This window comes from Myotis myotis, unplaced genomic scaffold (genome assembly GCF_014108235.1).
Source record: "Myotis myotis isolate mMyoMyo1 unplaced genomic scaffold, mMyoMyo1.p scaffold_m19_p_16, whole genome shotgun sequence".
NCBI classification, from domain to species: domain Eukaryota; kingdom Metazoa; phylum Chordata; class Mammalia; order Chiroptera; family Vespertilionidae; genus Myotis; species Myotis myotis.
In genome coordinates this window covers 32,364,326-32,385,884 of record NW_023416320.1, presented here as the reverse complement: position 1 = coordinate 32,385,884, position 21,559 = coordinate 32,364,326, and the positions used below count along the sequence as shown (strand labels likewise).

General features: G+C 38.1%; 1 protein-coding gene across 2 annotated transcripts in view; it reads right to left on the bottom strand.

Moving 5' to 3' along the window:
• NKAIN3 (sodium/potassium transporting ATPase interacting 3) overlaps nt 1-21,559 on the bottom strand; it is a 421,429-nt gene that overhangs the window by 29,773 nt on the left and 370,097 nt on the right. For both annotated transcript variants that reach the window (XM_036338349.1, XM_036338350.1), the window contains exon 5: nt 482-542. In XM_036338349.1, the coding sequence (XP_036194242.1) occupies nt 482-542 (61 nt within the window). The remainder of the gene's footprint in view (nt 1-481; nt 543-21,559) is intronic.

The window sequence follows — 21,559 nt, the reverse complement described above, 5'->3', positions numbered from 1 at the left end:
TATTTACGTTTTGCCTAGAAGGTTGCCATTTTTAGTTTTCTTAGAGCATTTTATATAGTTTATACACATGTAGCGCTTGCCATAATGGGTATCGTTGTATTGATGTCATTGCTATTAGTCAGATTTCAAAATTCTACAGCCAGCATTCTTACAGTGGTGATGGATAAAGCAACCCTGAATTTTCTACTCAGCATACTGTTTAGGTCTCTGATGAAAAGTTACTAAGACATGTTGTGACAGCAATCTGTAGGCCTCTGTGTCTCTGGGAAGCTTCCCATACAACTTGGGTTGAGAGTTTCAATACTCAGTGCCATCTGATTTGAGTGCAGTTTGGCTTATAAATGCTTGATTGTAACTTTACGATGGCAAGTTCAGTCATTTTCAGTTCCAAATGGGAATGATTTCAGAGCCCCGTAATGATTAGTTTTGGGAGCTATATCTCATCCAAAATCAACCCACAGGGAGATGTAACAATACTTACAGGTATCCTCTTCTTCCATGAAAATACTGATCACATAACAGGCATACACAAAACCAACCAACTGCAAAGGAGAGAAAAGGAAATACTTTAAGAATCTAATCCAAATGTCCATAATTACAGAGCCTATATAATCCAATAGAGAAAGAATATATGGAAGTAACGTCTATAAATCTGTAATAGGAAAAAATCTTGGTTTTGCATAATAGCTATGATTTTAAGGAGGCTTTTTATTTCTACTCAGCTTTAATAGCTTCCTAAAAAAATATACAAGAATGGGAAAAAACCAATTTCTAGGTATTTCACTTAGATTTTGATTTGGGATTTATAGGTCTTACATTTTAAGATCACCACAGGTTATTCAGAATATATATTTTAAAGTTTTGACTATTTATAGAGCAATCTGTAGCTGCACTCATTAATTATTACTAAACTATTTTAATGTTTAATAGCAAAAAAGAAATCAAAATACATTAATTATCAATTAAACACCAATCATCTACTGAATCATTTAAAATGCTCAGAGAATGTAAATTCTATTTAAATGCCATGTTTTGTTAATTATATCATAATGAAATGCATTAACTTTCGGGTATTAGTAGTAAAATAAAATAGATAAGATCACTTATACTTTGGATACTCGTAGTGAAAAGAATAAATGCAGGTGCTTTCTGGCTTTCTACTTTTTTTCTACTTATATTGAGAAGACAATTTTTATCCTATGGAGCCAGCGACACTGAAATTCTTAGAAGACAAAATTGTCATTGAATCTAGTTTAGTCTGAAATTACTTTGATAAATACTTTGGTGAAAAAGTATTAGAGTCTGTCTTCTTGCCTTTCTCTCCATTGTTAAAGTCTGTCCCTCCTTCTCCTTATAAAATAACATTGGGTAGGAAACTTTTCTGATAGTCCCAGTGTCAAAGGCTGAATGCAAAGAATAATGTAACTGGTGTTTGTGACTGCCCAGGTAGATGAGGACTTTGAACTTATAACCAGCTTAGACTGTCTAGACAAAGGCCAAGACGTCTCTCAGAGGGCGAAAGGTTAGGGTGAGAAGAACTTATATAGAGAAACTTGCCAGAGTACTGAAAGGTCCTCTCACCCCAAGGGGTGCCTTTTCTCATCCAAACCAAGTGAGGGGGTACTTCAGAGAAACAGAAACATGGGGAGCTTGACAAGGTTCTTGTAATTTGGGGAACACAGGTGCTTGGCACTTAATCCACATTTGAAGAAGTCAAAAGTTGAAGGGCTGTGGCTAAGTGTGCTTTTGGTGACAGTGTGTGCAGACACAGGGCTGGGAGGTATGGCCGGTCAGGTGTATGGGTGCCCTTAGCCTGGCAGGTAAAGCCTTTTGGAGAGAGCTGGCTGTGCAGGTGGCCTCAGAAGAATGATGCTGCTACTTAGTATATAGAAGATGTGTAAGAATGTCAAGTGGCCAGCTAGAGAGGCCGATCATCCAGAGAGCCAGGTGAGGATGCCAAAGAATGGCTGGGGTGGGTTTCTGAAGAACCCACAAAAGCACCTACAAAAAGAAGAGCTGCAGTTGGAATCTGTTCCACCCAGGGAGCACCTCCTGCTGGATTACAACGGAACCAGCCATGCAAGACCTGTTCCTTATCTCTTCTCCATGAGTCCTCCTTTCACTGCATTTCTGGAATAACCCAACAGAGAGAAGTGGAGTGAGAAGAGGGAAAAACAGTGAGAGGTCCCTTCCTCACTGCTGATCTGCAAGTTGAATTCAGACCCAGGCTGAGGAGGAGAGTTTAAGTAGAGGAGAGTTTGCACTGGCTGGGGCTGAACTTTTTCTTTGTAAAAAAATTGAGATAAAATTGGTGTACAATATGACATAAGTTTTAGGTGTAGAATATTATCATTAGATATCTGTGTACTCTACAAATGATCATCAGCAAAAGTCCAGTCACCATCTAACACCATATAATTGACCGCTTTACCCATTTCACCCTTCTGCAAAGTCCCTCCCTCTGGTAACCACCAATTTGTTCTCTGTATCTAAGAATTTTTTGTTTTGTTTTATTTTTTTAGATTCCAAAGAAATCATATGATATTTGTTTTTCTCCATCTGACTTATTTCACTTAGAATACATAATACCCTCGCTTTCCATCCATATTGCAGCAATGGCAAGATTTCATTCTTTTTTTGTGACTGAGTAGTATTACATCTATCTATCTATCTATCTATCTATCTATCTATCTATCTATCTATCATCTATCTATCTATCTATCTATCTATCTATCTATCTATCACAGCTTCTTTATCCATTCATTCATCAATGGACACAGGTTGTTTCCATATCTTGGATATTGTAAATAATCCTACAATGAATATGGGGATTAGTGTTATCATATTAATGCTATCAAATTAGTGTTATCATATTCTTTGGGTAAATACCCAGAGTGAAATAGCTGGATCATATGATAGTTATATTTTTACTTTTTGGAGAAATCTCCACATTGTTTTCCATAGTGTCTGTACCAATTTACACTCCCACCAACAGTGTATGAAGGTTCCCTTTTCTCCAAATCCTTTGCAACATTTTTTGCTGTTGCTGTTAATCCTTATTCGAGGATATTTTTCCATTGATTTTTAGAGAGAGTGGAAGGGAGAGGGTGAACACAGAGAGAGAAACATTGATGTGAGAGAGACATATTGATTTGTTGCCTCCACAGGCGTCCCAACCAGGGCTGGGGATCAAGCATGCAACCAGGGTATGCGCCCTTGACCGGAATTGAACCCAGGTTCCTTCAGTTGACAGGACGATGCTCAATGAGCCAAACCAGCTAGAGTCTCTGCAACATTTTTTATTTCTTATCTTTTTGCTATTATGGGCTGGGCCTTTTAATATCTACAGGGGACCAAAAGAGCTATAAGTTCTGCCCTGAAATGTCATACAAAGGGTGAGATAGACCGATGGCCAGAAACTGTACTTGAAGGGGCAGTGGGAGAAAGAATAAAATGCATTTTAATTGTATTCTACCAAGTCCAGCTCATTCAATAAACCAGTTGCATGCAGAAGAAATGGCCTACAATCCTCTTACTAAAAACTTCCGAATGGATTTTCTTCCAATTATTTTTCTCATAGTTGCTATATGCCATGGTTATAGTCTTATGACCTACATCAATATTTTTCATAAGCTTAATTATTACTAACTACATATATTAGCATAATTTATATATGATAATGTATTTAAGTAACCTCCTATTATTGAACATTGTTTTCATTATAAGTACTATTATGATGAATATTAATACTTTTCTGTATTTTGGATTATCTGATTCCAAGAAGTGCCATAAATAACACATTTTATCCTACTATAGCAGTGAATGATAATGCTTGCTTTGCCACACCCTTAAAAATATAGCCACTATAATACACAAATTATATATCTTCATTTATTTAATTTACAATATTTTTATTCATTTGAAACATTTTCATATTTTATTAACCATTTATATTTTTTTCTTTTCCAAATTATTTGCAGAAGTCCTTTACCCGCGTATTAACTTGCTGTTGTTTTCATTATTTGTGTGAAATCTTATGGGTTGTATATACTAAGCTTTTCTTTATATCAGCAAGTGATAGTGATGACTTCATAATTGTGGGGTATTTCTTAGTAAATTATCTATTGGAAGACATCTGCCAATGAATAACTTTCTATTTTCTTGGTGGGTTCTCTTTTAGGTAGGTGTGCATGTGTGTGCGTGTGTGTGTGTGTGTATGTGTGTGTGTGTGTGTGTGTGTGTGTGTAACTCAAGAACTTTCTATTGGTGCTGTTCAAATGACCACAAACATGTGGGTTAAAATCAACACAAATTTATTACCCTATACACTGTAGTTCTGGAGATCAGAGATCTAAAATGGGTCTTTTTGGACTAAAACCAAGTCAGCATGGCTGCAATCTTTCTGGAAAATCTGGCAACATCTTTTTGCATGTGTATGGCCTCCGTTGGAGAACTTGCTTTGGGTATGACTCTTTGCTTGGAAAACAGTTCAAGGAGTTCAGGTAACATGAGTTCTAGTGACACAAATATAGACAAATCAGACCTCATTTGAACCCTAAGAGCTAGACTAGTAACAATCAAACAGATTAAGTGTCTCTTCCTATCCAGTGTGACTGAGATGACTGATTCTTTGGGTCTCTTCCAGTTGCTTTGCAAAGAGAAGATTGGTAGCAAAATGGATTGAATCATATTATAATAGAAAAAATTTTGAACTAGTTTTGTTACTTTGGTTAGAGACTGGCATTTAGATGCTGCATTGTGTATTTTATCTTGGAAGTTGCTTATTGAATAGTTAGCCCACAGTTGCTCCATAGCTTTTTTATTCCAATAATTGTTTTCCCACAGCCAACTCAGGTAAGTGAAATTTCACAAGTCATTATCTTTTTCATTTCTATTGATGGAAGGTAGGTAAAGGTAAATCAAATATTTTGATTGAGTGCTACAGGACTTTTCTAGTAGAAAGCCAAGTCCTTCATGATAGCTCAGTACTCTAATGAACATTATTTTTTCTACTTTCCTAATAGAGTATATACTTCTTTAGAAAAAAATATAGCACTTCTACCTGCACCTTTACATTGATTTAAAGTAAGAAAAATTATTTTGTCTTCATTGATATCATTTGAGATGCCAATGATGTCTAAAGTATATATTAGCATATTATTAGCCTCTTTGACAGGGGATGTATTTCGTGTCTTCTAACATTAGCTCATTCTATTTGGCATGCTTGGCCCATCAGCATTTACTGGTTGGTTCATTGGCATTTACTGGAAGAAAGGCCAGAGGATTGATGAGAAAGCCTCTTGAGAGCAAACTCAGTGAACTTAATGCTGAAACACTGTTTTCACATGTCAATATGTAGAGTTGATTTGGTGGGGTTGAAAAAATTCCATCCTGATAAAGAAATTTTGACCTAAAACAAAATCTGCCCCACCAATCTTTGGTTTGCATTCTAGCTTCATAAGAGGCCTGAAAAATATTAACTGCTAATGGCTGTATCATGAATTACTTTGTTACATGTTTATACACTGAAGGATACAAATCTAAGAACCCTTTAAGAAACCTTTATAATATAAAATAAATTTTTATTTTTTTAGAAGACTTCTTAGTAATCTCAATGCAAGTTCCCTTCCAGGCTAAAAAGAAAAGGGTTGACCAGTTGGCTAACTTAAAAAAAAAAAGCAAGTCCTGATTTCATCATTTGAGTAAGTGTAGTGGTAGGGTTAGGACAAGACATTGAGCATGCTAGAAGGGCTGCATAAGATGCTGATCAAAGAAGTAATTTTAAAAGGCAAAGAAGAGCAAACTCATTAAAAATACATTTTTATAAATATATGTTTAGTTATGTTACTTATTTTTCCCTGTAGTTTTAGGGCCATGGATTGTTCTAAAAATATTGGGTTACTGTGTTTTCTGAAAAGACTCATCATCTATGTATTAAATAACTGGTTAATATATTTATTTCTCCCATTCCAAATAATTCTTTTGACTGATAGAAGGTAAGATCAAGTTTTTAATAATAATGGAGAGCACATTATCATTCCTTATTTTGTGAATATATATATATTTTTTGCTAATGAAATGTGAGAACACCCAGTTTTAAAAGAACAGAGCAATGCATAGTAACAGAAAATTTATCAGACTCAAAAGTTCACTAATGGGTTTTAATAATATCTTGATAGATGACAAGAAAGGAATTTGGGCTAGATTATTGAAATAGATGACACCATTAGCTGGAAACATAAGAGAAAGACATGCCATTGTAGAAATATTAGATCACTCTCTGGGCCCTCAAACAAAATTTGCCAGCCATAATCTCAATAGTATAACACAGAAATTAATTAAAAATATCCTTTTACTTTTGATCTATTGACGAGTACACTAATAAAGTATTTATCCCCCAAATTACTTTGGCTATCAAGATTAACCAAAGTTCTGTTTAATTAATAATGTTATTCGCATGAGAACCTGTCTAGACATAATGTTAATCACCAATTTGTAGTTGGCTGACTGTTGTGTTGTGTTCTTGGTTTCCTATAATATGAATTGAAATAGTCCCTGTGGCTTTCTGCTTATTTCCAAGAAATGTAATATAATGCACTCTTGCTAAGAGCAAGGGCACACAAAATAATAAATAACATCAGGATAATAATCTTGATTATTTCTGCTTTTAATAAAGTTTTGAAAGTCATTTGTTTTAAAGATAGTGTTTTTCTCCTCCATTACAACCATCTATCTCTACAGTTATAACATTTAATTTTTCTCTGCATTATAATTTCTGACTGTATAAATTCTATCTTTTTTGATATATTAAATGAATGCAAATAACATAAGAGTAGATTCTGACACCACTTTTTGTATAGGGATTGATTAGATTTTGCAAATAGGATTTGTATACGAGATTGATTTGTTTGGCCTGCAGACCTCCTATAAGGCCTGGCAGGCTCAGGTTTTACACTTGTAGTTACAAGGACGCAGACTATTGGCTGTGTGTCATACTAATTGTAAGCTTTAGAAAGAATGAATCAAAAACATGAGTCATCTTTAAAAGCGTCTTAAGGGGTAACTTCTAGGTGAACAGATGATGAGGAAAGCTCATTCAGTTCTAGCCTTAGGGTGAGAGAATTGCCAAGTTTGAGGGAAGCCTAAAGGAACAAAAACAACTACTTTCCTAAACTTCTCAGCATTCACACCAACATTTAAACCCTAAAGCTTAAGAGAACCCATAAGGAGTGACAGAAGTTTCTCTATTTGACACACAGATTCCAAAATGCTTTTAGTTAATTTTTCCTCAAATTCAAAATGACTCTATAAACTGTCTTGGCCAAAGCTGCCTATAGGAGGCAGGCAGAGGCAGACACACTTCGTTCTGTGGAGAACTTTATTCCTGTGAAAATCATTAGGTTGAGCATTTGTGAACAGAAAGCTTCTGTGGGTAATTTATTTGGGTTAAGGTGCTAAATTTCTTATAAAAGGAAACATAGCTACCTAATGTCAAGAACTGGGCATGATTTGGGATTTCACTTTTATACGCTAAGAAATTAGCTTGTTACCTTCAGGCTTAGAGACAACAGACTATCACAGCACAGTGGCCAGCACATGACAGACCCTTGCACACACAGTGGGTTGTATTTGAAGAGAGAACACTGAGCAACCTTTACAGCAAGAAAAGCAAGCCCACTCTTTGCCAGGGTCGGGAGGGGGTGGGGGGCAGAAGTTACTCCATCTCTAAAGGTTGTTTGCTAGAAACACAACCCCCCAAAATTGCTCAAGTAAAGAGCAATTATAAATGTATAAGCTATTAGTGTATCTATAGGTGGTATTTAAAGTCATATGACTGGATCAGATCACTAAGGAAGTAAATTAAGTCAGAGAAGGGACTCAGGAAGAAGTTCTGAAACATCATGACATTAGGAGTTGGAGAGAAGTCAAGAAACCAGCAAAAGAGACCGAAAAGGACTGACCAGAGAGGTATAGGGTACAAGAATGTGAGAGCAATCAGCTGTGTCCAAGGCCCTTGATAGCTCAAGGACAGTGAGCACTGAGCATGCACCACTGGATTGGGTAACATGGAGGACATGGACATGGGTTGGAGTTGTTTTGGTGGAGGGTGGAGTTGTTTTGGTGGATTGGAGTTGTTTTGGTGGAGGGTGGAGCCAAAATCTGATCAAAGTGGGTTCAAGAGAAAATGGGATTTCTACAATTCTTTCAAGGAGATTTGCCGGAAAGGATAGCAGCTGGAGAGAGACGAGAGGTCAATGAGGTTATTGTTTGTTCTTGCTTTTGTTTTAAGGTGGGCATTACTACAACATGTTTGTTCTTCCTTAAACCATGATTCATGATTTGGGGTAATGGAGAACAAAGATTATTTTGTCTGTCTAAGCACATAGGAACTTTTGATCTACTTTCAAGCCCTCAATAGTCCTGCCTCAATCTGGCTTTTAAGGCTTTTCATGACCCTGTGCTCCAGTTCCCTGAGCACTCCCTTTTCTTTGCTTGCCCAAGACCCCCTAACCAGTGGTCAGCAAACTGCGGCTCGCAAGCCACATGCGGCTCTTTGGCCCCTTGAGTGTGGCTCTTCCACAAAATACCGACTTCTGCGCATGGGCCACGAAGTTTCAATCGCACTGTACATGCGTGCCCACACGTGGTATTTTGTGGAAGAGCCACACTCAAGGGGCCTGCCCTGGTTCAAGACGAGGATCTGCTCCTTCCGGACTTTGGCACAGCCTCACATTCCCGTATTAAGGTACATTCCACATGATTATACCCTTTTGTTTGGACCTATGTCTCCACCACTACACTCTTTCACAGTAAGAACTTTTCCTCAACTCAACTTTGCATTTCTGACACTCAGCACTTTGCCTGGTACAAAGAAGGCACTCATTAAATGTTCTTGAATGAATAAATGATGAGAAGCAATGTATTTCAAAGTCAAGTATAGGAAGGAAACCAGTACAGCTGGAAAAAGTAGATGAATTTCAGAATTTTAGTATGTTAGCAACTCTGAAATTCCTACACGGGTCACTGTGCCACTCAGTTACAATAAAAGCCAGCTCTGCTCATGTGCAGCAGTAGCCACTGTTGTAATTTGATAAGCGTGATCAATTTTTCTGCTTTGCTTTGATACTGTTTGGGTCATGCAATAAACATGAGAACAAGCCAATGATTATACCATCTGAGACAGAAGGAGGAAATATAAACATGTAGAAATAAAGAAATGTTAGGGTATTTTCACTTATGCATTAACTATTGGGTTTACATGAACCCAAACATCTGAAGTGCTTTAAAAATAGCTATATGTATACCCGAACACACACATTGCTTTCTACACTGGGGAGAAGAGAAATAATGCGATGGAGTAAGACTTTTCAGCTACTTTATTGAAGTGATACAGTGGTTTTCATAAAGAATTGTAGTCTCACTCTCACAGCAAGCTTGCATTTAGCATGCCCTCTTGTCATGTCAGGACGACAGACAACAAAATGTCCAGACACATAAAACCTGGTTAGTAATTTGAGAATCTTCTGACTTTTTCTTCTAGAAGGGATGGGGTTCAGCTTTGTGCAATGGCTCGCACTAAATTTTGGATTGGAACCTTTCTTGGAAGTTACAGAAAACTCTGAGACTAAAGAACAAGCAGCAGGCGGACAGTCTCATCTCACAGGGCTGTGTGGACACATTTCTTTCTCTGTGGCTCTCAGGAGGGCCTTTTCACGCAACTGTCACCCATGCCCATCTGTTTTCTCTTTCTTGCTCAGCAAAACAGAAGTCTAGGATCTTAGGACACTCTGGGGAAGACATCCTAAGAGGAATTGGCTTTTTAGTTATTTGGATCACCTTGGGAAGAGTGTGAATCCTAGTAAGCCTTAACCTATTTGTTTTTAATCAAGCAGCTCATACTTCTCCTTCAGGAATTCCAGAATTAGAGTTATGTCTGCTTGTGAAAGTGTCCTATGCCAAGTGAAGCCTGAAATTATTTGAAGACATTTGGATCAATCTCTTATTGAGTCCCACTGGCATTCTAAGCTCCAAATTAATCAATGAATATGGAAATAAGTTGTTTTCTCCACGATGACCATAAAAATGTACAACACCATCCCATTTAGTTAGGCTTTGGGGATTTATTGCCCTTACGTGTAAGGAAAGCACTGTGTAGACAGTCAAAATGGAAAAAGAATGGTTTGCTGGCTTTTACCAAGGAAGATAAGCTTTTTAATGATATTCATTTGTGATGCAGACACTGCACAAGCCAGCTCAGCAATACCACAGGGGACACAAATGTTACTCTGACTCACAAAGAAGGTTGCTCTCAGATAATGCATTTCTGGTGGCAAGGTGTTGAGGAATAACAGCATTGTTCAAAAATAAAAAAAATAAAAGTGCCTCTTTAAGTAGACCATTTCATCTGTGACTTTTCTCAGTGTCCACTGCCAAATGCAATAATACTTCAATGGTATCATGTGAATAGCTAGGTAGGGTCATAGAACCTGAGTGTTATGAGGTAATTTGAAGTATCATATTTGTCTCAAGAAAAATTTCATTTAGCTTTTACCTACTTCACAATCTTAAGTAAATTAAAACAGAATCTGTAAATGTGTGAGGTTAACCTAAACATAGTTTGCAAATAAAGAATTGCTTTTATGGTGGTCTCAGGATGTGATGGGTAAGGTCTTGGGTGAACACACATGTCTTTGTGTTTATGAGGACGTGTAAATAAGCCAGGTTACTTAGAGCCCTTCCTCCTCCATACCTGACCCTTTAAACGGAGTCTGGCCCAGGAAACTGGAGTGAAAGCGGGGTGTGCCCAGCAGCCCTCTGCCTATGTCCATTCCCACTGGCCTCAGACTTCCTTGTTCGCATCTTGAGCTGTCGACTTCACTCTCTGGCAGCTCACATCTCTTGTGTTTATGATTCATTTTGGAATCTGCTCTCTGCATATAATAGCAGATGGACTCTTTTTGTGACCCTTCCATATTGGGCACACTCAGTGTCTCAGGAGAGACATTTCTGCCAATATCTCCTCAAATCCAGCTTGCCACTGGGCCATATAATGCAACAGTGGGATGTTCATCTCCAAATGGTATGTGTTAGAGCTGAGGTCCCAGAGAACCCATTGGAAGGCAGTGGATGACAGAGCAGTCATGCTCCATGCCGCATGCTTAGGCAGCCAGGCACTGCCCCATGGACATGCAAATCCACATATATATCCACTGTCTATCTGCTTGTCACTGAGGAGCTGGCTCAGCCAATAATCAAGCTATTGAGGGGACATTTATGAATGACAATGTGTAGAGCCCTGACTATTGTGGGCCCTGCTCTTGCCATTCAGTGACAGTCATGTAGCCTCAGTAGACTGTTCAGCCCCTTATTGCAGATGAAGCTGTATGTGGATACACAGAGTTTGGAGATCTCAGGAGAACCCAAGAGAAATAGCAGCATTCCTCTGCTCATATGTGTCAGGGGAATATGAGAGGATGCATTTTGCAATATAGAAGTCTGCTTCCCTGTAATTAAATGGGGTTTCATAGGTTTCTTAATTTGTTTGAGGAATGCATTTGACCCACCTAGTGAAGTATGGCAGATGCTATGATCCATTTGGTTGAATTAGCAAATGGAATCAATTTCGCCCAATACCACTGACCTGAACAGGAGTCAGAATGAGAGTGATGATGCTGTGGCCCCATTCTGAGAAAACCCCAGAAAATTCTGTATGAGAAACTGGCCATAGTAGCGAGATGTACCAGCCTTTGTAACTAATGGACTTTTGAGGGAAGCCAGATGCATAGCTTAAAACATGCCCATACTTCCCATCATTGCTGCAGCAGATCACTGACACCCCCTCCCCCCCCTCAGGGTTGAGGGTGGGAGGATCTCATGTCGTGGACCACCTCACCCTCCCTCAAGGTCAAGGTAAAATAAATGCTGAGCACTGCCACTGTGTCTGTGCTATGGTCCTGCCTGCTCCTTCATTCTGAGATTCCGTTTCTCTGCTCTTCTATTGGAATAACTTCACCTCAGCCCCAGGGATCAACGATGTGCTCAGCAGCAGGAATTCAAGGAGTTCCACTTAACACTTGAGAATCAACATGAGGCCACTCTTGCTGCTAGCATCGGTCTGATGTACACAGGTCTCGGGATGGATTTCAGCTTTTTTCCTGGGATCTAAAGCTTACCTTACAGTTAATTGTTATGGTAGTCAAGAGTCCAGCTCCATGGTTGGAGAGATTTCAGTTCAAATTTTGGCTTTGCCAATACTATCTAAGTGACCTTGGGCAAAGTATTTTACCTCTCTGAGACACATCTGTAAAATGGAGATAATGATCCCATTACTTTATTGATTATTGTGAGGATTACTGAGATCATGTATACTCAGTGCTGAGCACAGGGCTTTGCTGGATAGTTTTCTGGCACTGTACATCCATTAATAAATTTAGTCATTATACCTCTAGAGCTAAGTTCTATTATTAACTTTATTCCATGGATGAGAAATTGAAGCACAGAGTCTAATTTACTTGTCTCTAAATCAGTTAGGTAGAAAGTGACACTCTGGCTCTTTAGCTCATGGTGTTAACCCATCCCCTTTAGTAAACCACAGTCTAGTAATAATGACCATCTTCTTACTGCCATTCTATATGTAGTTCTTCTACAACCCAAAGCTGAATTTACTTTGCAAAGCAATTACAAACTCCTTTAGAGTATAATTCCCCAAGAAGACAGTGTAATTTTTCACAGTAGTCTTTGCATAGAATTAAGTGCTAACCACTGAATACATTACTCATCACATACTGTATACTTTTTAAGTGATGTCCTAAAATTTTAATAGCATGAGAAGTACAAAATTTGAGTGAAAAGCATAAAACAGCTCCAGAATGCTTGCATCTAATAATCTGGAATTTTTAGACTTTATCTTTGTTTTTATTGGATACTTTTTCAATCCAAAGGGCCACAACCCTCATTATTCCTAATAATGTGTTGCAATCAATAGAAGGGAGTTTTTCACTAATGATGCCCATTTTCTTGCTGCCCAAGCTGAGCGTTTCTTTTTGATGATGGCTTTGGAATGATGCAGAACTATATGGCTGTGATATTTCCTTTCAAATACTAGTGCTTATCTGGGGTTAGGCAAATTCATTATTATTGGAGTTTAATTTATTGCTAAAGACTTTATTGAAGTTCAAGTGCACCATGTATTTGGATCTAAGCACAGTCTAGAAATTATGACCAAAAATTAAGTGAGGTTAATTCACTATGACTTACTCTCAGAGAGTCTATGTTGACCTTGAGGGGTTCTATCATCTTTGTTACTTAGATTCCTTATATAATGTGTTTAATAATCGATTCCATTTTGGGGTGGTGTAGGAATGATGTTAAGTTTTCTGGTCTATAATTTATAGAATTCTTTTTTTTTTTTTTAAATGGGACAGTTGCCCAGGTCCAGGAAGGAAACTTAAAGAACCACCCTAGTAGCAATCTTGGTTCTCTACCATTGATGCAAGCCAGTTGTGTGACTCATGGAAGATGGAGTTGAGTGCAGGGTTGTACCAGCCACAACAGAACTGTTACAATCTAAATATCTCAAATAGAGCCATGTACTATTGTGCACGTCTATGCAAACTGGCTGGGGGTTCTCACAGAAGCAGCTGTGGTACCAGAACCTGCTCTCAGCAGCCTTGATTGTCCCAAATTGGTCCTTTCAGGGTAGACATCTCAGGCCCAGTTATCAACCTCCATCAAAGTAAAGAATGTTCACATCTAATGAAATTCCAAAAAGGGACTCACCAAGGAATTTTGGGGTTGGAGCCTTACTCAGAAAGAAATATTTGGGCTGGCTAAGGAGGGTCAGGCTGATGGAAAGCAGTTTAAAAACTGTAATTTCAATTAATTTTGTTTTTGGGGAGGGAGTAAAATATTTTACATCAGGAACCAATGAAAGTTCTAGACATCTTAAAGATCTAACTTATACTTTAATTAAAAATAAGTTATATTTTATGTGTTTAAAAATGAGAGTAGTTGACAGTGGTCTGACTATTGGTTTCCTGTTTTAGTTCTGATTTATCAGATCGAAATAGCTCTGCTGTCTGGACAATGCAGGAGGAAGGCATTAGGGTTGGTTCAGTGTTAAGTAGAGTTGGGTCTCCCTACTCTGCCCTGAAGGGTGGAAACTCTGTGGGAAGAAGCTTTGGCACCATGTGAACTCAGTGGGAGAATATGGTGTTCAATGGGCTTTAAAGATATGGCATCTAAAAATGGTATTCAAGGTTTCCCAAGGCTATCTCCTTCAGAATCAGCCACAGAAAGTGTCTGTTCCCTACCAAGTTTGATAATTTTCTACTTTTCTACATGGCAGGAGCTGAGTTGAGCATATACTCTGTTGCATTATAGAGAATTTAAAGATCATAATGAACATATATTACACTTCTATTTTTATGGTAATAATCTGATACTTTGAAACATATTATATCTCCTTATATATTATGATTATGTCCATACCTCATTAGAGTATATCAGTATTATTATCTCTTTTGTGAATGAGGAAACCAAGGATCAGAATACTCATTTTCGATTCCATAGCTAGTTGGTTGTAGTATTAGGGCTCAACCATAAGTCTTTAGTTTACAAAGACCTATGACTTTGACACAGTTCAAACTGTCTCCATATTCACTGGGAACGATCTGAGAAGGCAAATATGTTGGTGATATTAGAGATTTCCCTCTGACTGAGACACCATAGGAAGTCACTTTATGTTGCCCTACATCCAGTCCTAGGCTTCCATTCATTTTTGCTCGTGGATGGACCACAGTAAGTCCCAACCCCATATCACTCAAGCTTCTCATTTCTTTGTCCCTGCCCTTGGGTGATAAAGTAGAGCAAAAACATAACGCTCAAGTCCTACAAACAACAAATTAAATTTGACTTCTTTGGTTTCAACGTTGGCCTTCATCTGCATTCTCAAGCTTATTCTTGGCCTCACCCTTCATTTTAACTTCATTTCTGATACTTGGCAAATTCTGTCTTCATCTTTTGCTTATGACCATCAGGGATTCTTCTGGATAGTATCAAATCCTGAAAGCCATTATATTCCTAAATGCATCTTGGCAAATCAATCTTATTCATTCACCACTTGCCATCTCATCAAATGCAGAGAATACATTAACAAATTGTTTTCATAAGCTTTTCCTAAAATAAAAATCTTTGACTCTATGAAAGTCCCAAATCCAACACAACACATTCTTTATTCTTACCTATTACTTTGTTGACTGTAAGACTATTGTGAACCAATCATATATCCATAGACATACCTTATTATATTTTCTTTCTACATTTATTCCCTTATTCTTTCTTAGTGTGTCTGAGGATAAGGAGTCTTTCCTTTTTAAAGATAATCTCTCTCTTTAATGTTTTTTTCTTATCTTGACTTTCAAAGATCTTTCTTTTGCTCTTTTGAGTTTGTCTCTAAATATCTCTTTTTCACAGACTCTTTTCCCTCTGCCTTCAAAAATGTTTAATTCTCCCTTATCTTACAAAAATGTCACTTGATTCTGTTATGTCTCACAGGTTCTTCCTTCCGCTCACAAATGTCTGAAATGAATGTTGTTATCAGCTGCCTCCTTTCCTCTGCTTTTCATTTCTTCCTAATTCATGGCAAATTGGCTTCTAGCCCTACTTTTCTGCTGAGATTGCTCTTTTAAAGGTTAACAACCTGCATTTTTGTAAAATCTAATGTCCTTTTTATCCATCCAAATTCACACAGTATCGACTATGTTCCAACTAGACTGTGTTAGGTTCTGCCAGGCTCTCACATATGTCCATCCACCTCAGGCCACTTATTCTAACTCTGTATTTCAGCCAGGCCCCTAGCACCTACCAGTGATTCTTGCTATGGTTAACAGTGGACTGACTGAAAGACTCTAGGTCAGAGGTTCTCAACCTGTGGGTCGCGACCCCTTTGGGGGGCGAACGACCCTTTCACAGGGGTCGCCTAAGACCATCGGAAAACACATATATAATTACATATTGTTTTTGTGATTAATCACTAGTCTTTAATTATGTTCAATTTGTAACAATGAAATTGGGGGGTCACCACAACATGAGGAACTGTATTAAAGGGTCGCGGCATTAGGAAGGTTGAGAACCACTGCTCTAGGTCAATGGTGGAACTCAGCAACACGTCACTTTTTGACATGAGCAGCATAGCACAATGTGCGCATTTTGATGATTTCCCTTTGGGTAAAAGAGAACAAGCAGGGACAATCCAGGCTTGGCACAGACTTGGGGTGGGAAAGATCTGCCTGGGATCTGGGGAGGAAGGACTGTCTGCAAAACAAACTTTAGGAGAGTATTAAAGTTTGGCTTTGGTCAGGTTGTCCTGACTCAAGGAAGCAAAGAAAACCAGGTCCAGGCTTTAGGGTCCTGACACATTCTCAGAGCTCTTGGTTTTAAAGACTATTTAAAAAGGGAGGTCCATCAAGAAGAGGTAAGGATAGACCCACGAGTTAAGGTGGTATAGAAACCAGGGAGAGAGACAGCTGGAGTGGGAAGCTACTCTCTTAGTTTAGGAGAGAGGCAGTGGGAAAGGAAGAAGAAACACAACCCAAAAAATTAGGGTAAAAGGCCCAGAATTGCTGAGTGATGGCACAATTAGGAATAGATTAGTGACTATACAGCCTGAGGCTCATGCTGGTCCATGTTCACTCCAGGGTTCTCACAGAACACATCCTAAGACACGGAAACACAGCTAACAGCTAGTTGGGAGAGGGCTCCAAATATACTGCCAGGTTTGGGTGTCATTAAGTTGGGATCTCAGAAGGGCTGAGGGCGCACTGCTTCTCAAACTCAAATGCTCATGCACATTATCTGTGATCTTGCTAAGGGGCAAATTCTGATTTAGTAGATTTCAGGTGGGGCCTGGGATTCTGCATTTCTAGCAAGTTCCCAGTGACATGGCTGGTGCTGGTCTTTGAGCAGCAAGGAGTTCAGGTAGCAATTGTGATTATTAGCATCTGGAGTCAGGCAGAACCTATCTTTTAGAGGAATCAACCTCAGTTTTGATCCTTGGGCTTTGGTCCTAATGCCATCTAATGAAAGTAGTGAATAGAGTCTAAGCAATGTGACTATGCCACCATTTGTTTAAAAATGTGGGGGGAAGGAATACACATACATACAGGCTTGTACATTGTAATAGATTGCTAGTTATTTATTCAATATCCATTCTTCCTTTATTTTTATTTATTTTTTATTTTTTTACCAACAGAACCCCTATGTTTACCTGCTCAGACAAGGCTAGTCAATTAGATGTGATGTGGGGCATTCAAGAAAGTGCTTCAAAGGGAGCTGACTGCTGGAATTTTATATTAGGGTCATTATCCTACATTCCTTCTTCTTGGCTGGAATGTTGATGTGATAGATTTCAATCTAGCCACCATATTATGATCACAAGGTGACTTTAAGAATGAAAACTGCATCCCAAGACTGATGAGGAAGAAAGATGAAAAGAGCCTGAGTCTCATAGAGAACCCAGAAATCGACCCAAACCACTATGCTCAATTAATATTCGACAAAGGAGGCATGAACATACAATGGAGTCAAGACAGCCCCTTCAATAAATGGTGTTGGGAAAATTGGACAGATACATGCAAAAAAATGAAACTAGACCACCAACTTACACCATACACAAAAATAAACTCAAAATGGATAAAGGACTTAAACATAAGACGGGAAACCATAAAAATACTAGAGGAATCCACAGGCAGCAAAATCTCAGACATATGCTGAAGCAATTTCTTCACTGATACTGCTCCTAGGGCAATGGAAACTAAAGAGAAAATAAACAAATGGGACTACATCAAAATACAAAGCTTTTGCACAGCAAAGGAAACCATCAACAACACAACTAGAAAGCCCACTGCATGGGAGAACATATTTGCCAATGTTATCACCGAAAAGGGTTTAATCTCCAACATTTACAGGGAACTCATACAACTTAACAAAAGTAAGATAAACAACCCAGTCAAAACATGGGCAATAGACCTAAATAGATACTTTTTGAAAGAAGACAGAAGAAAGGCCAAAAGACATATAAAAACATGCTCAAAGTCACTAATCATCTGAGAGATGCAAATCAAAACGACAATGTGGTACCATCTCACACTTGTCAGAATGGCTATCATCAACAAATCAACAAATGACAAGTGCTGGCGAGGATGTGGAGAAAAAGGAACCCTCGTATACTGCTGGTGGGAATGCAGACTGGTGCAGCCACTGTGGAGAACAATATGGAGTCTCCTCAAAAAGTTAAAACTGGAACTCCCATTTGACCCAGTGATCCCACTTCTAGGAATATATCCCAAGAAACTAGAAACACCAATTAGAAAGGATATATGCATCCCTATGTTCATAGCAGCACAATTCACCATAGCTAATATTTGGAAGTAGCCTAAGTGCCCATCAGTAGATGAGTGGATTAAAAACTGTGGTACATCTACACAATGGAATTACTATGCTGTGGTAAAAAAGAAGGAGTTCTTACCATTTGCAACAGCATGGATGGAACTGGAGAGCATTATGCTAAGCGAAATAAGCCAGTCAGAGAAAGATAAATATCACATTATCTCACTCATTTATGGAATATAATGAACAACATAAACTGATGAACAAAAACAGATCCAGAGACAGAGAAGCATCGATCAGACTGTCAAACCTCAGAGGGAAGGTAGGGGAGGGTGGGGGTAAGAGGGAGAGATCAACTGAAGGACTCATATGCAAGCATAAAGGCCTAACCAATGGACACAGACAACAGGGGGGTGAGGGCATGAGTGGGGGAGATGGGGGGTAAAGTGGGGATGAGGACACATATGTAATAACTTAATCAACAAGAAATTAAAAAAAATAATTATAAAAAAGAAAAAAAGAAAGAGCCTGAGTCTCTGACAACCACGGAGTCACCATTACAAGCTTTCAGTGCTTACCTCCCAATCTCTCCCAGATGAGAGGAAAATAAATCTGTATTTTCTAAATAACTGTTATTTGTTTTATAATATGTAGCTAAATTCAATTACTAACTGGTAACTGGTACTACAGGCACATAATATTTCTGGGAGTTTATCTACAGTTTTGTTGTCAGCTATTGCCTTTGGGGAGGGGAACTGGTATACCCTGGTTTAGGGGCTGGGAAGCAAATTTAAATTTTATAGTATGCTATTCTGTCCTTTTTGGATATTCTAAGAGTCACAAATGACAATAAATAAATAAATAACAACAAAACAGAAACAAAAAGAGCAAACAAATGAAACAAACAATTTATAATAATAAAAGTGTAATATGCAAATTGACAGAACTGCCAAACAGTGGGACGACCATCTGGATGACTTGTGGACGAAGCCGGGGCTGCAAGGGCCGAGGCAGCTGGGGCTGCAAAGGCCTACTCCTGCACAAATTTCATGCATTGGGCCTCTAGTAGTAATATAAAAACCTTGAGTTCTTGCTAGTGTTCACAGAAAAAACATACTATGGATTTTCAATCCCTGTGTTTTCACATCCTGAGAGTTACCTTTCTTTTTCATTAAAGAGAAAAATGGATCCAGCTGCAACGTATGAATTTAATCTGATATTTGTACATAAATGGAAATTGGCATGCATAATCGACATTCAATTCAATTCTGATTTTCTATCTTGTCTTCTGCAGAATTTTACATCAGGATCACTATCCAAATAATTAAAGCTCTGGCATTTTCACCTAAAATCAGATCTCTATGATTTTGAATTCATCATTATGATTAATAACAAGTGAATAAATGGCTAAGAAAGACATGTCTTCAGAAATATGTGTCTTTATTGGATTAGATACAATTTAGTTTATCTATTTAATGAGATGTTGGATTTTCATTGCTAGTGCCATTTTATGGCAAATATCCTAGGAGGCACAAATCTTTATGTCTGATCAAAATGCAATTAATCAAGATCATTCAAGGACTTTCCATTTACACAGACATCTCCACCTGCCTCTCAAGGCTTTGTTTAACTACAAACTTAATCTTCTTTCTCCTCTAGCTAGGAAAATTTTTTCCTCTTTCACCCAATAAATTCATGCTCTCTCATATTCCAGCATTTGATTATGGATCTTTCCAGTGTTTGGATGACTGCCTACCTTTTTAGCTTCCCCAGTTGTATGTATATTTGTGTGTACACATGTGTGTGCATGCACAAACACACACCTTAATATTTATATTTGAGATTTTCTTCTCTTTGTATTTGCATTTATTTTCACTTGAACTAGATGACAAACAAATTTGTTTATTTATTTTCTTTGGCAGTACATTTGCATCTATATTTTCAAGCATACAATTTGAGCATTTCACTAGGGGGCTAATGAACAAAGCCTGGAAAGTGTAAAGATAAATCTTATTTACACTTAATTAGATCAAAAAACATTTTCTCACATCAGTTAATATGACAATAGTTTTAAAAATGTCTGCCTTCTTTCCCCCATGATATTAATGTGAAGTGAAGTTAACCTAAGACGAGTACGGAAGCAGATTTAGAAAGAGATTTTGTAGATGTCATCTGAAATGTTAACCTTTCTCTACCAGGCTCTATGATTATACTATCTTGAGTACTCTGCTGCTTTCTTTTGTTTTTTCGAAGTTTATTTTTTCCATCATCATTTATGCCCCATACTTTCTTCTACCTCCACCCTACCCTGCTTCCTTTCCTTAAAAGAATTTTTTGAAAGGTTTTACCTTACATAATGCCTAGAGGTATCTCTTCTCAAAGTAGTAATTAAATGATTGTATAACAAAGAACTATTAAAGTTATATTTAATCTTTTCTAAAATGGATAAAAGCAACCTATGAAATCTACTATAACCTCTACCTAACATATATTCCTCAGTCCTGGTCATACTCTTTTTGTGTTTGCTACTAGTTTTAATCCTGTGAATAGAAGGAATTCAAGCTTTATCCCACTTACGATGGATTCTCAATTTTCAGCCGGTACTTTCCTGACAACCTCTCTCTGCTCATTCCATTCAACTAATAATATTTATGTGTGTGAAGATGAAAGGGGAAGGGAGAGGAAAGGAAAAGAGAGGAGAGGAAAAGGAAGAAGGAGGAGAGGGAGAGGGGATGTAGAGAAAGAGAGAGGGAGGAAGTCATAATTTTAAGGCTTAGAATCACATCACAGGGCTAGGTAAGAAGTTTATTCACATTTTAAAAAGAGCAAAGTCACCATGATAATTGTTAAAGAAGAAAGGAATTTTGTCTCTGCTCTAAAGGCTGAGTGGGAATAATGTTTCAATCGTTAATAGTGAAGTCAAACTGGCTCTACTTGTCCCTCACTCCACTCTGCTCATTGTCCTCCAGAGAGTCCATGTCACCATGCTCTTCCACATGCTCCTTTCAGATATCCTCACGTGCCTCATTGGCATTAAAGAGTAAGATCACAGCCATCTGGTAGTCTTCAAAGGATGAAATATTAAAGGGACAAAGAAATAAAGGCTGTAAAACAGCACATGACCTAGTGAGTGGGGAGGGCTTTATCTAGTGATAAGAGAGGTGGCATGAAT